Source organism: Dacryopinax primogenitus (assembly GCF_000292625.1).
Source record: "Dacryopinax primogenitus strain DJM-731 SS1 chromosome Unknown DACRYscaffold_28, whole genome shotgun sequence".
NCBI classification, from domain to species: Eukaryota; Fungi; Basidiomycota; class Dacrymycetes; order Dacrymycetales; family Dacrymycetaceae; genus Dacryopinax; species Dacryopinax primogenitus.
The window spans coordinates 38,459-56,043 of record NW_024467225.1 but is presented as its reverse complement, the minus strand read 5'-3'; the positions used below and the strand labels follow the sequence as shown (position 1 = coordinate 56,043).

The following is a 17,585-nucleotide window of genomic DNA, read 5'->3' as shown; positions in this document are numbered from 1 at the left end:
ATGCGTGTGGGAAGAAGATGTATTGGTGGAAGCGGTCCTCGAAACGGCATGGTCGTTGACATCAGCTGGTGGTTGGTGACGTTGCCCTTGATGGGAGTTGTCAACGCCGACACCGACATCAACTTCCCCGACATTGACTCCGTCAGAACGCACCACCCAACGAACAACAACCAAGTCATTTCAGCTGCTCCTCTTTCTCTCCATAAGGGGATCATACCGGAATCCTCGTACATCGTCGTATCTCTCCCGGATTTTTTTACCCTCTGAATGGGGATACAGAATTGGGCAACCATACTTCTGTCTAGTATGTTATGTAGAGCTGCCTCGTACACCGAGGAAATACGACAGAAAGTAGAGACAACGATATGGGACTTTTTATGATTTGAAAAGAATGTCTAGCAAGTATGAATCAAGGAGCAGGAAATGGGGGACACGATCGAAGCTGGGAAAGGGGTGGGGGGCGGAAGCGATGTACAACACACACACACAATGCACGCATAGGCGGAAGGCGGAGGTTGCGAGTTTACAATATTGAGAAGCAAGGGGCGCCTGACAAGATCCATCATCGAGCCAAAGACCTACAACGCCTATTCGAGAAGCCATTAGCTACAAGAATCAAAGGACGAGACAAGAAACAAGATGAACCTAACGCGAAAGTCCATTCTTCAGTGCCTAGATGTGACGAAGATGGAGAATAAAGCAATTAAACATCAGGAAGAGGGGATAGGCGTACCAAGTCAGAAATCGCGAGTCAAGAGTTGCGGCAATGTCGACGACGAACCAATGAGTTACATTACCGAGCCAAGAAACGAGTCAAGACGAAGTCGAGGGCACAAAACCGAAGCGTGCGGAATCGTTTTAGACCTAGGATGTCGAAGTCCGTTAGCTACGAGTACAAAAAATGATAAGGCAAAGGGACAATGGGTTCCAGCGCAATGACGGTGGAAAGACACGCGTTTGAACCCAACAACCATAGGATAGAAAACAGAGTCGAGGGGAAAAGACAGTGGTGACGGAGGTGGAAACAACGGGAAAAATACGACTTGGAGGATTCAGGCGGCGGTGGCCTCGTCTTCTTCGAACTTCAAGCGAGAGAAATCGGCGTCGGGGTAATACTGCAAGACGAGCTCCATGACATAGTGACCAGGGGTTCCGAAGGTAACATGGTTAGACGTGCCACGGGGCATTCCGGAGTGCAGGAGAGCGACCAGCTTTCCCTCCGCGTTGAAGATAGCTGAGCCAGAATCTCCCTTAGCCGAGAAGTTACTGTGCTTGTTGCTCCCCCAGTTGAAGACTGCGATCTCCCAGGACACCGAGAGACCTTCGAGATCCCTACAGGTGTAAGCCTCGAGCTCGGACTGGCGACCAAAGGTCAGGTCGGTCGCCTGGCCTGCCTTGGCAACAATGAAGCAGGGGTTGTTGTTCTTGTCGACAAAGTACGGGGTCGAGAGGGCTACGGGGCCGACGACACCCGAGAGCCTGAAGAGGTGGTCCTTTGGGTACTTGAACACGGAGGGGTTGGCGGCGTTGGGGTAGAAGCAAGCGTTGATCTCGGCGCGGGTGAACTTGCCAGCTGAAAATTTCCATTAAATGATTTAAGGAAAGAAGAGAGAGAGAAAGGAGTACGCACCAAGGTAGACGACATTCCCCTTGAAGTTCTTGACGAACTTGTCCCGTTCGAGCGTCATGACGCCTATATCGCGAGTGTAGCGGCGGGAGTCGGCGTCATTGGCGATCTTGGGGGCCCAGTCGACCCAGCCGATAATACGATCGAGGGCATCGTTCCAGGTGGACTTGAGGAGCTTGAGAAACTCGTCGAGGACACCAACGTCCGACTGCGCTTTCTGCAGCTGCTGCTCTTTATCTTTCAAGTCCCTGTTGTACTCCGGATCCTCCTCCTCGGGTTGATTCGCCACTGGTTCCGCAAGCTGCTCGGCGAACAACGTGGCGTCCTCGAGCTTCTCAGCAAGCAGAGCACGAGCCTCGTTGAGGAGCTTCTCGAAGCGACGACGACCGCAGTTGCGGATGTACTGCTTGCGTTCGCCGTGGTGACCGCTGTACTTGTAGTCGTCGTTGATTTTCTCGGACACAACGTGTTTGTTTGTCACCGCCAGGACGTCCTTGCTCTTGTTGCCATGACGGTCCTTACCACGGTGGAAATACAGACCGAGTGACCCCTGCAAGTCTTTGTCCGCCATGTCCTGCGCGACGATGGGGATGCCCAGAACAGCTGTGAGAGCTCGGCGGATCCAATGAGTCGGGTTGGTATCTCTGGTGACCGGCATCATCTCAGGAGGACCAGCGAGCGATTCCATAGCGCCCTCGATCCAGTGGACTGCGACATCGTGGATGTCGTATTTGGCAAAGATGTCGAGGATAGGGCCGTTGGCATCACGGCAGCTGGTCTTCTTGGTGTTGCCAGGATGAACGGAGATCCAGAGAACGATGTGGTCGTCGAATACGTCCTTGCCGTGTTTGTCAAGGGTAGAGAAACGCACAGGCAGCATCGTCGAGACGTGGATGCCACGACTCGTCTCGTTGCACAAAGCAATGATTTCAGGCGCAACCGAGCCCTTCCAGAGCGCGTTCTTGAGTATAGGGTGGTTGGCGGTGTGCGCGGCCTTCACCGGAGTGGCAGAGTACCTCTCTGTAGACCTCTCTTCGGGGATGGGGAAAGGACGCTGCATGAGATCGGAACGCTGGAAGAGGTGAGGAGGGTCGTCGGCGATGCCGTTGTAGAAGTATACACGTTCGAAGGGGGAGATGTGGTCATCATCACCAACAGAGGATTTGGACGACTGAGAGAGGAGCGTGATCTCAGGGGCCGTGGGCGAGGCTCGGGACGGAGGAAGACTTGGTTGGTACTTGAGCTGGGTGTTGAGGCACCCGACGTGGAACACAGTGATCCCTAAGAGGAAGTTCGCAAGTCAGCTATATAGACGATACGCGAAAGGAGTAAGATACTCGCATCCGCAATACTGAGGAACGTTCTTGATGGTCGTGATCAAATCCCTGACGCGCTGTATAGAGTCTGGGGGCGTGACGATAAGTGAAGGATACACATGCTAGAGGCGTGGTGCTTACCAGGACCGAGGAACTTGAGAGACGTAAGATCCGCATCGCTCAAAGAAATGACTGCAAAAGAACAAAACGCTCGTAAGTGGGACAGACGACGGCGGAAGACGACTGGTAGCACGTACTCTTCGTATCGTCAGATATTTCGGAGATCTTTCATGGATGGATGGATGAAAGTGGTAGCAGATGATAGTTTTCGAATGTAACAAAGTTATGGGATGAGGAGAGGAGGGAGAGTCAGTAGGAGGGGCTTATATTCTACGACGAGGAGGACGCACGTTTCGCACACGTTGGCTGGAGTCCATGTTGGCATTCTACTATTTTCGCTTCGGTGGATCGCACTCAGTCCTGAGGGGGAATGAATGTACCGAGGAAAAGGAATTGAGGTCGAGTCGGTGTGAGGATGAAGGGGAGAAAACAAGATTACCATATATGACTCCAACAACGACATTCGGGACCCTACCCGCCCGCATCCGCCCACGACTAAGCACGACGACCACGCCCAAGCCTCGAGGCTCCAGCAAGAACCCCGCTTACCAGATATCTCGCATACGTTGGAAGTAGACTCGGCCCGTCGAGAAGGTTCTTGATTGCTGAGCATGTGGGGGGACGAGGGCGGAGGGCGCGCTGTATAAGTATCACTCGATCTGATGGCAGGGAGCTGCTTGACTACATCGTGCTGTGAGTTGCTACTTCTATCCCGCTTCGTTTCGCTCTTAGTAAACGCTCAGAAGTGACTGGGCGTACTCGGGATTTACTGCTGTTGCTGTTCGCTCCCACTGCTCGGCGTATATTCTCCTGCCACCTATCTGCAAACATCCTCTCTGGCACCCCTCTCAACTCCCTCCCCACCCCCAACCCCCTCAAGAACGAACGATGTGTTACCCCCTCCTGCTAGGTATCAAATACACCTCCTGCCAATGCTTTCTCCCCCTGCGAAAAGAGTTCGTCGACTGCCTCTCCGAAACCTGCACGTCCTCCCTATGTCATCCGTATGAGTGCGTGGGGTATCTGTGCACTTGTACGAGGGTGTGGGAGGGGGAGCAGCTCAGGGTCGTGAGGTGGGAAGAGGGGGTGTGTGCGGCTTGCTGGGAGGGGGAGGTTAGGTACGCGCATTCCCTCTGCCTTCCCTTTCCCTTTCCTTTGATAGTACATACTGACTGCACGACAGGCCATTCTCCCCCCAGAGGATATATCACAAACGCGTGCTCTCGCCCGCGTTGCACGAGATGTCCGCGAGGTACAGTACGATGACCCCCAGCTACCCTCCTCCCACCCCCACGCACTCCCGGCCACTAACGCGACCTCGTGCGCCCTTCCAAACCTCTCGCTCTTCCTCCCAGTCTTCCAAGTCGCCGACCACTCCCGCTCCCCCTCCCCCGCCCGCGGCTAACCGGTCCAGGCTCACCCCTTTGTCGCGGAATACTTCCCGCACTTCGGGCCGATCTGCAAGCCTGGCAGACTACGGATACTCCTTTCCGCCCGTACCTAGGCTAGGGGAGATAAGGGAAGAGCTCTCCCCCCCTTCTTCCCCCTCGGACGACAATGATTATGGGGAAAGGATGGGTGCGGGTGCGGGGGTGGGGGTGTATAAGGGAGACTACGAGGTCAGGCCAGATAGGAAGAGGAGGTTCGGGTTCGGGTATGTGAGAGAAGCTGTGGAGAGGAGTTTGAGCTCCGGGCAAAGTGGGGGGAGGAGGTGGGGGAAGTTCTGACGCGTGCGTTGGCAGTGGTGAGGCAATGAAGTGATGAGGTAATAAAGCAATGAAGTGATGATGAGAAGCAGGGGATGAGAAGCGGACTGTTTGTATCTGATCTGTTTGTTGTACTTCCTAGCCCAGCTCCTTCTACTGCAAGAACAATAATCTAGTTTTTTGTAGCTTTTTTCGTTTCCTGTTTCCTGTAGCGCTTTGTGCTTCTTCACTTGCTTTTATGGGAACTCAAGATGGTACGGAGCCGAGATAAACTCCGGGGAAATTCCTCTCAGGGCACTTTGTGCGTCGACGTCGTCTTGCTCCTCCTCCTCATCGTCTCCCCCTTGCTGCTCGCTGTTCTGCACCACCACCACCGCTCTTCTCTGCATTTCTTTCTGCTATTTATGCTGCCTGTTGTGGACGACAAGCAACCAGGAGAGAGAGCCGACTAGCCGTGACAGACCTTTTCTTCCGCCAAGTGTCCAAGTATGTAACACTCCTTCAACCCCGCATATCTAACCCAACCCAGTACTAGGATGTCCATCGTCCCCTCCCTCAGCTCTACATCCCGCCGCGCCCTCCTCCAGCTCCCCCGTGCCGTCACCCAACGAACGCTACACCTCTCATTCCCCCTAAAAGCAGACGACAAAGCCCTCTCCTTCTCCTCCCAATCCTCCCGGCTCACCCGAGGGCCCCACGCCCAAACAGGCTGGACCCAGCCCACGCAAAGCATCTTCCCCCCTCTACCCGGTAGTGTCCGGCTTGCCCCTACATCCCCATCTCCCTCCTCTCCCAGTTCAACACCTAGCAACCTCCACTTCCCCGCCAGCGTCCCAGAAGAACAACGCGAGCGCGGCTGGGACTTTATCCAACACCTCTTACGGCACACTTCCAAACCAGGTCAAGTCAAGCAAACCCCCGCCTCTACCTGGGAAACCCGTTCTCTCCGATTTCTAGAGCGGTTTGATCCTGAACGTGTGCCGGGCCCGTATTCGGGTAGACGCGTGCCAGTGGAAGGAGGGGATGTAGCGCGCGCGTATGGGAGGTTGAACACTCTTACCATTGGGGGGAGTATTAAGGCCTGGTGGTTGAGGGATCAGAGGTTCGTACCGCGGAGCGTGGAGCGGTATAGGTTGAGGAGTGCGAGGCACAGGCGGAGGTTTGCCCAGAATGTGAGTGTCTTCTTACCTTGGCTTTCTCTGGTCTGGGGGATGCTCATGGATGACAGGTCAGGGAAAAAGTACAGCTTGTACAGAGGATCATGATGCGCGGACAGTAGGTAGCTGAATGCACTTGTTGGAAATGTGCGGCGGTTGGGTTGCTCCTTTCGCTGTGGGCGTAATTTTCCGCTAAGGCGAGGGGCGCGTGGACTGTGTGTCTTTGTGTTGAGGGAGCTGCGGTCGCTGTGTTCAGCTTAGGGAGGTGTATGATCAGTCTCTGCAAGGTCGCATTCAATCTGCTCGACACCTCAGGCGCCAACACCAACATCTCAACAACACAGACCGGGATGCCTCGAGGGAAAAACACGGAAATACTCGGCGCGCACCCCGAGCCAGTCGGATCCTCTGACTCCTCATTCTTTCTCCCCTACCTGTCCCTCTCTCTATAAACGCCAGAAGCCCAGGTCAGCAGGTCGGATATCTGAGTTTCCCGAACCGTACGGTGTTCATCCCCACCTGAACTGCTTAGAATGGGTCAAGCAATTGCAAGGTTAAATTGCGGTCTGTTGCTCAAATGCGCACAGGAGACCTCCACCATTCTCATGAATGGATACGCGTGTCGGTATATATTACTCCAAGGCATATCTCGATGATCCACGGTTGTTCTCGCACTAGCTTTTGTGCCTGCCTTTGAGGTTGAGCTGTGACGTCCACTTCTCAGGCTAACGACACGCCTGCCACCAATGTAGACGTGCCGTCCAGCACCAATACCCAATCAAAGCCAACATGGGAGGTAAGTCCCCCAGCTCTCCCATAGTACCTTCACATTCTAACCATGAGCAGGAACTCAAAGCCGCCGCGCACGCGCAGATCGACCAATCCGACCTCGACCACTGGCATTCCCACGGCTACGTCCTCATCCCTTTCCTCACTCCCTCCGAGGTTGCAGACTGCCTTGCCGAGTTCGGGCAGTATATGCCCACATGGGAGGAGTACGTTCTCCGGAAGCCGATGTTCACCCGCCTCTTGGGCGGCGGGCCCCCGCGTGGGTGGGTAAGGCACGACTTCCCCTACTCGAGCACGGCGCTCAACCGCGTTGCTCTCCATCCGTACCTTGTCGCTTTCGCCGAGCGCCTAACAGGGAGTACTGACCTGCAGCTCTCCCACGACGCTATCGTTGGCAAGTATGCCGGGAACGACTATGATCAAGAGCTGCATCAGGACTATACGAACAACACCCTCGTCGTCCCTCGCGCTGGGACGGCAAGCATCGACATCCCAATGATCGTCTACTATACGGATGTGACCCTTGATCTGGGGCCGTCTGTCGTCGTCCCTTCGGAGCATACGCGGCATCTTTCGCCTAACGGAAGGCGGTTCTATTCGCGCGAAGAGTTTCCGGAGATATACGAGCATGAGCTCCCGGCCACTGTGCGGGCTGGCTCGGTGCTTGTATACACCATGCGAACGTTTCACCGGGGGAGCAAGATGCTCGCTATGGAAGGATGCAGGTTCTCCCAGTTCGTCGCTTTCCATACCGCGGGCACGCCTTGGTTTGGGAGTCATTGTTTTCAGTTATCAGGCGGGAAGCCGGAGATGGATAAGTTCGTTACCCATGCTTCACCCAGAGAACGGGAGATGGTTGGCTTCCCGCCTGTTGGACACGAGTATTGGGAGGATGACGAGTGTAGACGCGGGGTGGCACTGAGGTATCCGGAGATGGATGACACCCTATGGCGGGCGAGATTGAGCGTGCAGATCATAAATTCGCTCTTGTGAATCTACTTCATTCTCGACTGCACAATGTATGGATGTTGTAACAACATGTTCTCGTCTCATGCACTACCTGCAGCTTTACATTGCGTATCCTGTTGATCACAGTCCGAGACCGAGAAGGGAGTCTGATGCTGCGAGTTCGCTTGGTCCCTGTATTCCAGTCAGAAGAGGTGTGAAAGCGGAAAGACGGAGCACTCACGCGCAGGCATTGTGTTGTACGTCACACGACCTGCCAAGTGCAGCGGCGAGGTTGACAAAGTCAGAATTGTCGGTTACGAACCCCTTGCCACCGGCGACGACAGGGGGAGGGGCAATACCGCCGACTGCAACACGTTGTCAGTGAGCATCTTTTGCGCAAGGAGAGACTAGGAACATACGAGCGCCAGTAAACGTCTGCAAGTTCGTGCCAGACGCTACGGTCGAGATGGCAGTCGCGGTAGCGGCAGCAACAGCCTGAGTCGTAGATGCGGCCACGACAGCCGCGGACGAGGAAGCCCCGGTGCTGGACGTGGCCGATCCTGCAGCCTTGCACTGGGTATCCTGCGTATCACAGTCGCCTACCGAGAAAAGAGTCTGATGCTGGGAGTTGGCGGCGTCCCTTCCCGGATATCAGTAGTTGATCAACAGTAGGCTGAAAGCACTCACGCGCACTGGTTGTGTTGCACGTCGCAGGAACGGCCGAGGGCAGCAGCGAGGTTGACGAACTCGGAACCGTTGTCCGTTATGAACCCCTTGCCGCCGGCAGTCACGGGAGGCGGAGCGATTCCGCCAACTTGGCTCGTCAGCGGCGTATCGCGTTGTGAAGAGATGGACTTACGAGCACCAGTAAAGGTCTGCAGGTTGGCGCTGGTGCCTGAACTAGACGAGCCGGTAGACACGGTCGAGATACTTGTAGCTGACGCCACTGTAGAGTTAGAGATGGCCGTCGCTGCCGCGGTGCTTGTGACGGTCACTGTGACGGTAACAGTGCTGGTGGGGTTGCAAGTGCCGTCATTGCCCTGGCCGACGGGGTTGCACGTGCCGTCGACTCCAACGGGGTTGCAAGTACCGTTTTTGGCAGTGCTGACGGGGTTGCAGGTGCCGTCCGCTCCGACAGGATTGCAAGTGCCGTCATTGCCCTGGCCGACAGGATTACACGTGCCGTCACCAACGGGGTTGCAAGTGCCGTCATTGCCCTGACCGACGCAGGTACCGTCCACTCCGACAGGATTACAAGTGCCGTCATTACCGGTGCCTGTCGTCGAATTAGAGGCGCTGCCACCCGTCGACACGGTGCTCGTATTGTTCGAGTTCGAAGTCCCAGCAACAGCCGCGTCGATCTCCGCCGCAGTCGCATCGTCCACAAGCAAGTTCTGGGTAAAGATACACCCATTCGGATCATTAGCGTCATCACACGTGTTCCCCTTGGCCGTAGGGTCGCCAATCTGCCCCGGGGCGAATGTGCCGCTCTTGAGCGCGTCCTGTGGGTTTCCGCCTACACTCGCAATCTGCTGAGCAAGCACGAGGACGATGGCTTTGTTCGTGCTGGCAGCGTTGGGCGAGGCAGGGTCCTGATGCTGCGAGATGGCCGCGATCTCGGGGTTTACGGCGGTGAGGGTGGTGCATGAGTTGGAAGCAAGTCCCACAGCGCCGGTGTTACGCTCCAGAGCGCGGTAGATGAGGGCGTCGACCATGCCTTGTACGTTACCGGCGGCTTTGGCATTGGTAAACGCTTGGTCTGCAGTGGCTTGTTGCAGGCAGTCGAGATCCTACAGTCGTATCAGACAACTGCAGAACTTGTGAGCAAAGGGGGACAAACAGTGGTGTTGCCTGCCCCGCCAGCAGCGGCAGCGTTCCCCAACAACCCGAAAACAGAATCAACGATCCCATTGGGGTTGTTCAACTGGAGAGAAGTTTGGACGGAGGTAATGATCGACTGGTGAGAATGTTCTACAACATGGTGTCAAATTGCGTGTAGGTATGGGATGGGGCAGATATGCGGACCTTGTGGAACTTCACGCTTCGTTGGCAGGCCGCGGGCCAGCTGGGATGCGGAAAGGAGCCCAAGAGCGAGTGCGGAGAGAGTGTGCATTTTTGTGGTCCTTATCGAGGAAGTTTAGAGACTCAAGAGAACGTAGAATTGGCCTGCTCTGCAGGATGTTGATCCGAACGGAAGAAGTATGAAGATGGAGGGAAGGGAGCCTGTCCCGATCACGGTGCTAAGCTTGGTTGGAGTGGTGGATCAGCTTTCTGAAGGGGCTTTATACTTTTCTGCCCATCAACTCCTACCTTAGGGGTGCGGTCACTATATTGCTCATGGCAGATGGAGACGAAGCCTGCAATCAATGTATTCCCTGTTGCTCGCTGCATCATTTCGCCGCGTGTTAATCCATTGAGATGCTCAGGAGCGAGAGAGAAATGCCAGCGTGTTCAAGGTTACCGGCCGCCGTTACTGCATACGAGCCAGGTACGTTGTAGCCAAGTTTCAGGGAATGATATCGACCCAGGGTCGAGGACAATAGACCTTGGGGAATGACAAAAAGTAGTCACGGGCAGAAGACAGCCACATTATGAAGATATTTCCATATACAGTAATTCAAGTCGCCATAATATGTATAAGTAAACGCGCAGCAGAGGTAGAAACGACGACCGGAGATCGTCGTCAGGAGCGTCGTCGTCGTCGTCGTCCAGCAACTTGCGACGCCACATACCCTGAGCGCTTGTTGCTTCACACCGTCACCTCCTCCGGCCACCGACGACGACGACAAGGAGTCGCTGCAACCTGCTTCACTTTAATACTTCATATCATCGCACACATGACAGGTCTACCAGAAGAGCTCCTACAATGGCTTTTCACCCCTTCGGCCCTTTACCACACGCCATCCCAGGTGGATGGGTATGGCCTGCATCAGGAGCTCGTCGAGCGCGCAAGAGGCATCGAGTTCCTCTTCCGGGTCGGGCTGCAACTGGGGATGTACGTATGATCATACGATGTGATCGATGTCCTATTCATCGCGTGAAGGCACCAGCATACCATGTCCGCCGCCGCAGTGTATTTCCACCGGTTCTACATGCGATACTCATTCGTTGACTACCACCGTTTCGTGAGTCCACCACCTCAATCCACCTTACGGTGCTCACACACATGGCAGGAAATAGCTGCCACTTGCCTCTTCCTTGCAGGCAAGACGGAAGAAAACCTGCGTAAGCTGCACGACGTCGCTGGCGCGGTGATCATCAAGCTGCACCGGTCCTCCTCCAGCTCGCAGAACACGACAGACCTTCTCAAAGCGCACGAACGGGAAGTTGCGCGCTTCGAGCACCTTATAGCTGTTTACGAGCTTTTGCTGGCCGATGCGCTCGCGTTTGATCTCGAGGTTTCGCATGTTCAGGGCATACTCGTGATCGCACTTGATGCGCTGCTTGCACCGGAGGAAGTGGCAGACCTAGCGTGGACAATAGCGAACGACGCACTCTACACGCCGCTCTGTGTGCTCCAGAGTGCGGAGATCATTGCCGCCGCTTGCTATCTTCTCGCTCTAGCACTCCTGCAGCAACCCTCCCTCCCCTGGGAGCAATACCTCGCCCCTCTTTCCTCCCCTAGCCTGGAGCAAGAAAGATGGCGCTCGGCATTCAGGCTTTCGAGCTCCGATATGCTAGGAGTAAGGGACAGCATCTCCGTCCTGCTCGAGTTCTGGACATCGCTCGACGAGGACACCCGAAAACAGTTCAACTCAAAGTTGGAAGATATTCCCCTGCATGTGAAGCACCTCACCCGGCCGGAAGAAGGGAGAACACTGGCGTCGTACGCTCCTAGTATGAACCCGAGGAATGGAGAAAACGGTACGAATGGGATTGGTGGGGAAGGCACGCCCTGGCAGAGCCAGGGATCTGGGACGCCCTGGGCCGAGGGGAAGGGCAGCCCATTTGCTATGACTGCACCTTCGATGCCGACGTCCCAGAGCTATGAAGAGGGAGAGGAAGGTGAGGACCGGGCACCGATGGAGACGAGGACGCCTATGGGGAGGGGGTCGCCGTGGGTTACTACGCCCTCTGCATAATACCTCGCTGCCTCTCCTTGGTCGGCACTTGCACATTGTATCATTACCATCGCCATCATTTTCCAACTTGATCTACATCAGCTATAATGAATAATATCAGTCGCTGTCCTCGAACTCGATGCCAACTTCCTCTTCCTCCTCTTCCTCGCGCGGCTCTGTCCTGTCGTATTTGCTGATATCCACACTCTCCGCGCCTTCCTCTCCCAGCGCATCTTCTTCCTTTCCCAAATTCCTGTCGCGCTCGAACAGCTGTCTACCTGCACCTGGTTCAGACACACACTGCATGAAGAAGGAAAGGGCCAACCAGTAAGCTTCGTCTTACTCCTCTTAAACTCGTCCCTCTCCTTCGGCGTCATACCCCTCATCTTCTCCTCTTCCTCCTTCTCCGTCCTCTTCCTCACCTCAGCATTGAACCCTTCCTTCCACCTCGCAAACGACTCTGCAGTCACCGCCGTCCCCTTATTCCGATTCGCCTCAGCCTCGGCATCGAGTCGCGCTTTCTCCTCTTCCGCAGCTCGGATGTCTTCTTCTCGCCCTTGCAGGAGCGCGGACATCGCACTCTGCAGATGTGTCACGAGCGTGAAGACCATCGCCATCCCCAAACTGTCCTCTCCCTGGCGCATGCTCAGTCCCCCGTGAATCAGGAGATGCAGAGAACGCACCACTAATCGCAGTCCGCTGAGAAGGACGTCCCTTTCCAACTCTGTCAGCTCACCCTCGATCTCCTCCAGCTGCATCTTGGGTATCTCGGAGGGGTATATAGGCGGGTAGGAGACATGCAGTGACAGGACGACTGCTCTGGTCAGCATAGACCCACGCACTCATAAGCCACGTACGGGGATCTGAAGAAACAGAAGCATCAGGCTCGACACGTATCTTCAGCTCTGTCTGTGATATTCCTACATTCGTTCAGCCAGGTTCATGAATGTCGAGTCATGCGCGTACGCTCTAATTCCTCAGGGAAGATACTCTCTAGGACTTCGAACTCTTCTTGTAATGTTTGCTCAAATTCATCTGTATCTTATCAGACTCGTTACTCCTATGGGAGGCAGAGATGCTCACCAGACATCGTGAGTAATGTACAATTGAGTAGTGAAGGGCACTGCGATCCAATTCAACAATCCAAGAAGCTTGAGTGGCGTTGTTGATATTTTCGGGTCTTCCTTCGTCTCCCACCTCTACTTGACACAAAATGGCCAAGAAACCTGGCAGACCACGAAAAGCTTTCGTCGATAGTGCAGTACGTCTATTCACATGCGAGAGGGATGGGGGGTTAATGGAAAGCCTAGCGTAGACGGACATGAAGAGCCTGGTTGAGCTGATCACGGAGGGGAAAGAAGAGCAGACGAAGGCGAAAGTGGAGAGGAAGGTGCGCTGCGCGATCTCGTTGTCTACCTCGGCTGTCTAACTGATATGCTATGTAGAAGGAGATCCTTAGTCGACAACAGGATGTTGACCCCAAACCAGGGCCACGAGAATTGAAATTGGTACGCTAAGCTTGGAGTCCTACAACAATCTCTAACGCCAGCACAGAAAGAAGCGAAGGCACTTGCAGCTGCTCGTCTGAAAGAAAAGAAGAAGCAAAGAAAGGATGTCAATTTGAAGACGGAAAGTCCTTTCAAGTCGAATGTGGACAAGCTGGTGGGAAAGAAGAAAGCCGTGTCGTTTGGATGAAGATTTCTGCCTTGCAAGCAACGTCAAAAGTCTCTCCTGCAGAACTTGCAGCCATTCTCATCGCCGTCGACGAGGAGCAGCGCTTTCATTCTCCAACCCGGCTGGCTAATTTGTATGTAACAGTATAATCCATTAGATACACACTCAGCACTGTACATGACTACGAATGCAACATCACAAAAAGAGAAGAGATATTGTGGTATCGTGTATAACCCTGGTATTCTGCTGTTCTACTTTCCCCCAACTGTACTGTACTCCTCCATTGATTTACCTATTCGCCCTTCCTGCTTCGTTTCGTGGTCTTTGCGCTGTCTGCGTCGTCGTCGTCGTTGTAGATGTACTTGGACACTTTGATCCGCTCTTTCTCGATTTCCTTCGGTACTTGACCTGCTTCAGGGATGTTGCCCATCACGTCCAGGTGATAGTCCTACATCTAAGTAAGCACAGCGCTATGGATGGAAGTGAGAGAAACATGCCTTAACGGACGGCTTGATACAGGCAATGACAGGCGCCACACCATCCGCTTTCTGTTGAGTAGGGCCGCAATTGGGCGGACGCTGGCTGTTCACAACCAGAGCCTTGTCCCATCGCACGGCTTTGAAAGGCCTCTTGCGACCAGCACCAGACGAACGACGCGACCCTTTCGTAGCCTTCGAGTCATTCAAGTCCTCGCCAGAGTCTGAGGCTTGTGACCCTGCCTCGACTCGCCTGCGTTTCGCTGGGGTAACATAATCGTCCTCGTCCCCTGGTCCACGCATGTGCTTCAAAGGGAGCTCGACGATCTCCGGCAGCTCCGTCTCTGTGTCGCTCGAGCCACGTGCGATATTCCGCCGTTTTGCGCGCTCATCTCTGGAGGTCTTGCGCTCCTCCTTCTCCTTGTCTGCCACTGTCCGAATACGGGAACTTGGGCTAGGCGGTCGAGGCTCGTCACGATAGATAATGACGAGGTCCATCTGCGAATGATACTGCTCGTTCTTCCTAGTGTTCTTCGCTGTCAGCTGTCGAAGTTCCACGTCACTCAGTCCAGGCGGACGCGATCCGGGCTGAGTTGACAGCTTTTTCATTGACGCCACCCGACTCTTTGCAGCAGGCGGCCTTATCGCGCCATTCTGCACAGGAGAATCCACTTTGGCTTGACGAGCTGGCATGCGACGAATGGCACGGGTCCCTGTCGCTGCAGGGGCGGGTGGTGCTTCGGACACAGTGGATGAGGATGAAGTAGGAGGAGCGGCTACCTCTGAGGACGTAGGAGGCGAAGGACCTTTCTTGGTTTCGGTCAGCGGGTTGACATTTACCCTGCGCAGTGGTACTTCTTGAGTAGTACTATTCTTCACTACACGAACTGGCGAACCGAGGTTACGGATCGCGGGCGAAGGGGCAGTAGGGAATGGGCTGCGGAAGTCGAAGGAAGGGAATGGTGGAGCAGGCGCTAAGCTCCTGACTCCTGTGAACAGAGGAGGGGCTGGGGAGACTCCCATCCTAGGTGCAGACTCGGCCAGGCGGCCGCGTTGGGGCCTTGCAGGGGATGGGACACGGGTTGCCTATAACAGGTGAGAACAGTGATAGGATATGAACACGAAAACGCACCCCAGAAGAGAGCAGCGATCGGGACGGACTGCCGCTCACCGGCACGGGGACATTGGCTCTCTGAGGCAGCGTAGGTGCAGGCATCGACGTCTTCAACGAGCTTGTGTTCCTGAACGAAGAAGGCATTGGGAGTTTCGTCGCAGTTGTTGGACGAGGGATGGTGCTTGGAACAGGAAGACCAGAACGCTTGGGTTTCGACGCAGTTGGTAGCTTGGATGTGGATGGAGCTTTAGCAGAGACATTAGGCTTTGCGGACTTCGGCGGCAACGTTCTGGTAGGCGATATAGGCTGCCCACCTGTGGAGCCGTCCATTTGCTTCAAGGGTGAACGAGACACCGCAACGGTAGCAGCGATTGCACTTGCAACTCTGGTCGAAAGCTGGATCGACCTCGCTGAGGTGGAGCGGGTCAAACGGGGTGCTGGAGGCGCGCTGTTCTCCTTGTCTGTGAGCTGAGTGAGGTCCTTCACCTCCTCTTTACGCTTTTTCTTCTTTTCTTTATCCGGCCTGTGATCAGATTTGCTACCATCTTTATCACCAGGCGCAGAAGCTGCTCGTTTGGCGAGCTTTGGCTTCTGTACAGCTGAGATGGTGGAAGTTGCCCTTCGCGGAGTTGATGGTGGCTCTGGTATATAATAAGAAAACCCTTGTTCTTCAGGCATCTCGGCCTTCGATGTACGGTTGGTGACCGGTTGAACCGGCTTTACGGGTGAAGAGAAGGCCTGCGGCAGCGAAAGGCCAAATAACTTGTCCGCGAGGCTGACAGGTGGTCGAATCGGGGCTGGAGAGGGAACTGCAGAAGGAAGCCGGGAAGGGTTCTCAGACTGCGGAGAGGACAAGAAAGCGTCTGGGCGGATAATCTCTGATAATCGAAGAGCAGGCAGATTTGTCTGGCCTGCCTGAGGCAGAGGGGTAGCCGTCCGGGTGATTGGTGGGAACGTGAAGGTGAAAGCTGTCTGCTCGAGTAGTTGAGCAATAGTGGGAACTTGCATGTCAGATGAAGAGTGGGAAGAGTCAGACGGGGGAACGGGAGTGCGAAGAATTTCGAGTGAGTCCATGGAGTCCGTGTTAAGCGACATTGTCGAGGGGAATGCGGTGTTGAGTAGCGAGGACATCGAGATATCGGAGGCGGTCATAGATGATGGGTGAGGGATAGAGATCGACATGGAAGAATCTCCTCCTATCGGTACGAGGAAGTCTACTGATGTTTCTTGGACAAGATTGACGGGACGAGAACCTGGAGATGCTGCGAATGCTTCACGGAGCGTTCCTCGACCGATTTCGACAGAAGTTTCACCGCAGTCCTGATCCACATCTGCGAGAGGCTCGCTAGGTGTATCCTTGATCCACACCTCGCTAGGTTGGACAGTGCCTAACGTTTCCGCAGGCGGAACCATAGGCGTCTCGAAGAATAGCCGGAATGCTTCTTCCTGCATGCGAGGAATAACTACATCGAGGAGTGGGGACGATGACGACCCCGGGGAAACGAGGCTGGTTGCCATGGTCAACAAGTTCGGTGGCAAGATCGTGGCTGAAGTAGGGGATGATGAGGGGAAAGTTGAGTTAATGACTGGAGGAGAAAGTGGTAATGGGATGTTGCGAGCAACGGATAGCTCGGATAATTCGTAGGATGGAAGTTCTTGGGTAGGTGACATAGGGAGTGGAATGTTGAACGCGATAGTTAGGTCTGATGGATTTTGGGGCGACCCAATCAGCGGCGATAGTGGTAGGGGGATATTGCGAGCGAGAGAGAGCTCTGACTGGGGTACAGGGGACCGTGGGGTTACCGCCCGTGAGAGATTGTGTAGTCGGGGTGTGGGAGTTGATAAGGCCACAAGAAACATATCTTCCGCATACGAAACCGGACCAGCGACTCTCCGAATCAAAGGAGAGAGGAGAAGCGATTCATCGGGAGTGGATGGAGAGCTTGATGAGGACGTGTCTGAAATGGTTCAGCTTGGGGTACAAGGACACAGAGAGGACGTACCTGCAGCATCACCATCATCATCCAGCTCCTCAGTGCTTTGAGCAGCTTTGCCGTGTATTGTAAATCTCTCAGGCGTCTCTTTTATGACGGCTAGTATCTCCTCTGGCACGAATGCTTCGCCCTTTGACGAGTCACCCCAACATCTATCCTGATTCGCGTCCAACCGTTCCTCGCCCGAAACATACTGATCTTCTAAGGTTGTTGTCGATATAATAATTGGTATAGAATCTTCTGTCGTTCTTATTGGTGTCGTTACTGTTAATGTTATCGAGTCAGCCATTATGAGGAGGTAGAAATTGAACAAACAACAACTCCGTGAGAGAGTCGCTGTCGGCGAACACGCGGCGAACGAAAAGCATCCGTTTAGGAAAATAGGGCGCGTCGAGAAGAGGTCACGTGCCCACCCTTTGCGGAAGCTTTATGGTCAGTGCGCCTCTTCGGTGCGTGTTCCGCTTTACCGTGTTAGGCGCTTCTTGTTCGACATGACTGGCAATCCCTTTTGATTGATATCCTCTGCGGGCAATATGCATATTCGCATTTCACACAATGATATCGATTTCATCAACGGCCCCATAGATACCAATCCATCTGATC

General features: G+C 54.6%; 7 protein-coding genes across 7 annotated transcripts; 3 read left to right on the top strand and 4 right to left on the bottom strand.

Annotated features, from left to right (window-relative positions):
- Positions 1 to 464: 464 nt before the first annotated feature.
- DACRYDRAFT_85650 (uncharacterized protein) lies at positions 465 to 2,819 on the bottom strand. Its single transcript, XM_040776742.1, has 4 exons — positions 1,631 to 2,819; positions 734 to 1,573; positions 646 to 672; positions 465 to 587 (listed from the first exon to the last, which is right to left on the bottom strand). Exons 1-2 carry the CDS (start codon positions 2,685 to 2,687, stop codon positions 1,053 to 1,055), a joined length of 1,578 nt encoding a protein of 525 aa, XP_040623556.1. The 5' UTR covers positions 2,688 to 2,819; the 3' UTR covers positions 465 to 587; positions 646 to 672; positions 734 to 1,052.
- Positions 2,820 to 3,698: 879 nt separating this feature from the next.
- Positions 3,699 to 4,853, top strand: DACRYDRAFT_97537 (uncharacterized protein). The gene is made up of 3 exons (XM_040777464.1): positions 3,699 to 3,756; positions 3,810 to 4,181; positions 4,247 to 4,853. The coding sequence occupies exons 2-3, from the start codon at positions 3,952 to 3,954 to the stop codon at positions 4,788 to 4,790; spliced, it is 774 nt and encodes a 257-aa protein (XP_040623529.1). The 5' UTR covers positions 3,699 to 3,756; positions 3,810 to 3,951; the 3' UTR covers positions 4,791 to 4,853.
- A 269-nt stretch (positions 4,854 to 5,122) lies between these two features.
- On the top strand, positions 5,123 to 7,656 carry DACRYDRAFT_102815 (uncharacterized protein; the record flags this gene model as incomplete). Its single annotated transcript, XM_040767672.1, has 5 exons — positions 5,123 to 5,255; positions 5,299 to 5,941; positions 6,651 to 6,722; positions 6,773 to 7,570; positions 7,621 to 7,656. The coding sequence occupies exons 2-5, from the start codon at positions 5,306 to 5,308 to the stop codon at positions 7,654 to 7,656; spliced, it is 1,542 nt and encodes a 513-aa protein (XP_040623528.1). The 5' UTR covers positions 5,123 to 5,255; positions 5,299 to 5,305.
- Positions 7,657 to 7,764: 108 nt separating this feature from the next.
- Positions 7,765 to 9,776, bottom strand: DACRYDRAFT_60198 (uncharacterized protein; the record flags this gene model as incomplete). Its single annotated transcript, XM_040775619.1, has 7 exons — positions 7,765 to 7,855; positions 7,905 to 8,028; positions 8,083 to 8,207; positions 8,519 to 8,657; positions 8,898 to 9,453; positions 9,504 to 9,634; positions 9,689 to 9,776. The coding sequence occupies 7 exons, from the start codon at positions 9,774 to 9,776 to the stop codon at positions 7,765 to 7,767; spliced, it is 1,254 nt and encodes a 417-aa protein (XP_040623527.1).
- A 724-nt stretch (positions 9,777 to 10,500) lies between these two features.
- On the top strand, positions 10,501 to 11,745 carry DACRYDRAFT_112577 (cyclin-like protein; the record flags this gene model as incomplete). The annotated part of the gene is made up of 3 exons (XM_040769445.1): positions 10,501 to 10,658; positions 10,707 to 10,788; positions 10,837 to 11,745. The coding sequence occupies 3 exons, from the start codon at positions 10,501 to 10,503 to the stop codon at positions 11,743 to 11,745; spliced, it is 1,149 nt and encodes a 382-aa protein (XP_040623526.1).
- A 96-nt stretch (positions 11,746 to 11,841) lies between these two features.
- Positions 11,842 to 13,047, bottom strand: DACRYDRAFT_92079 (RWD-domain-containing protein; the record flags this gene model as incomplete). Its single annotated transcript, XM_040777040.1, has 6 exons — positions 11,842 to 12,002; positions 12,050 to 12,359; positions 12,408 to 12,541; positions 12,582 to 12,644; positions 12,691 to 12,748; positions 13,042 to 13,047. The coding sequence occupies 6 exons, from the start codon at positions 13,045 to 13,047 to the stop codon at positions 11,842 to 11,844; spliced, it is 732 nt and encodes a 243-aa protein (XP_040623525.1).
- Positions 13,048 to 13,690: 643 nt separating this feature from the next.
- DACRYDRAFT_102814 (uncharacterized protein) lies at positions 13,691 to 17,271 on the bottom strand (the record flags this gene model as incomplete). The annotated part of the gene is made up of 4 exons (XM_040767671.1): positions 13,691 to 13,846; positions 13,926 to 14,960; positions 15,046 to 16,946; positions 16,992 to 17,271. 4 exons carry the CDS (start codon positions 17,269 to 17,271, stop codon positions 13,691 to 13,693), a joined length of 3,372 nt encoding a protein of 1,123 aa, XP_040623524.1.
- Between the last annotated feature and the right edge of the window lie 314 nt (positions 17,272 to 17,585).

Bases quoted from the DNA above. Each gene is read 5' to 3' on its own strand.
- DACRYDRAFT_85650 (XM_040776742.1), bottom strand. From the start codon at position 2,687: ATGCAGCGTCCTTTCCCCATCCCCGAAGAGAGGTCTACAGAGAGGTAC. The intron at 1,574-1,630 runs GTGCGTACTCCT...GGAAATTTTCAG, and splicing joins GGGGAATGTCGTCTACCTTG to CTGGCAAGTTCACCCGCGCC.
- DACRYDRAFT_97537 (XM_040777464.1), top strand. From the start codon at position 3,952: ATGTGTTACCCCCTCCTGCTAGGTATCAAATACACCTCCTGCCAATGC. The intron at 4,182-4,246 runs GTACGCGCATTC...ACTGCACGACAG, and splicing joins TGCTGGGAGGGGGAGGTTAG to GCCATTCTCCCCCCAGAGGA.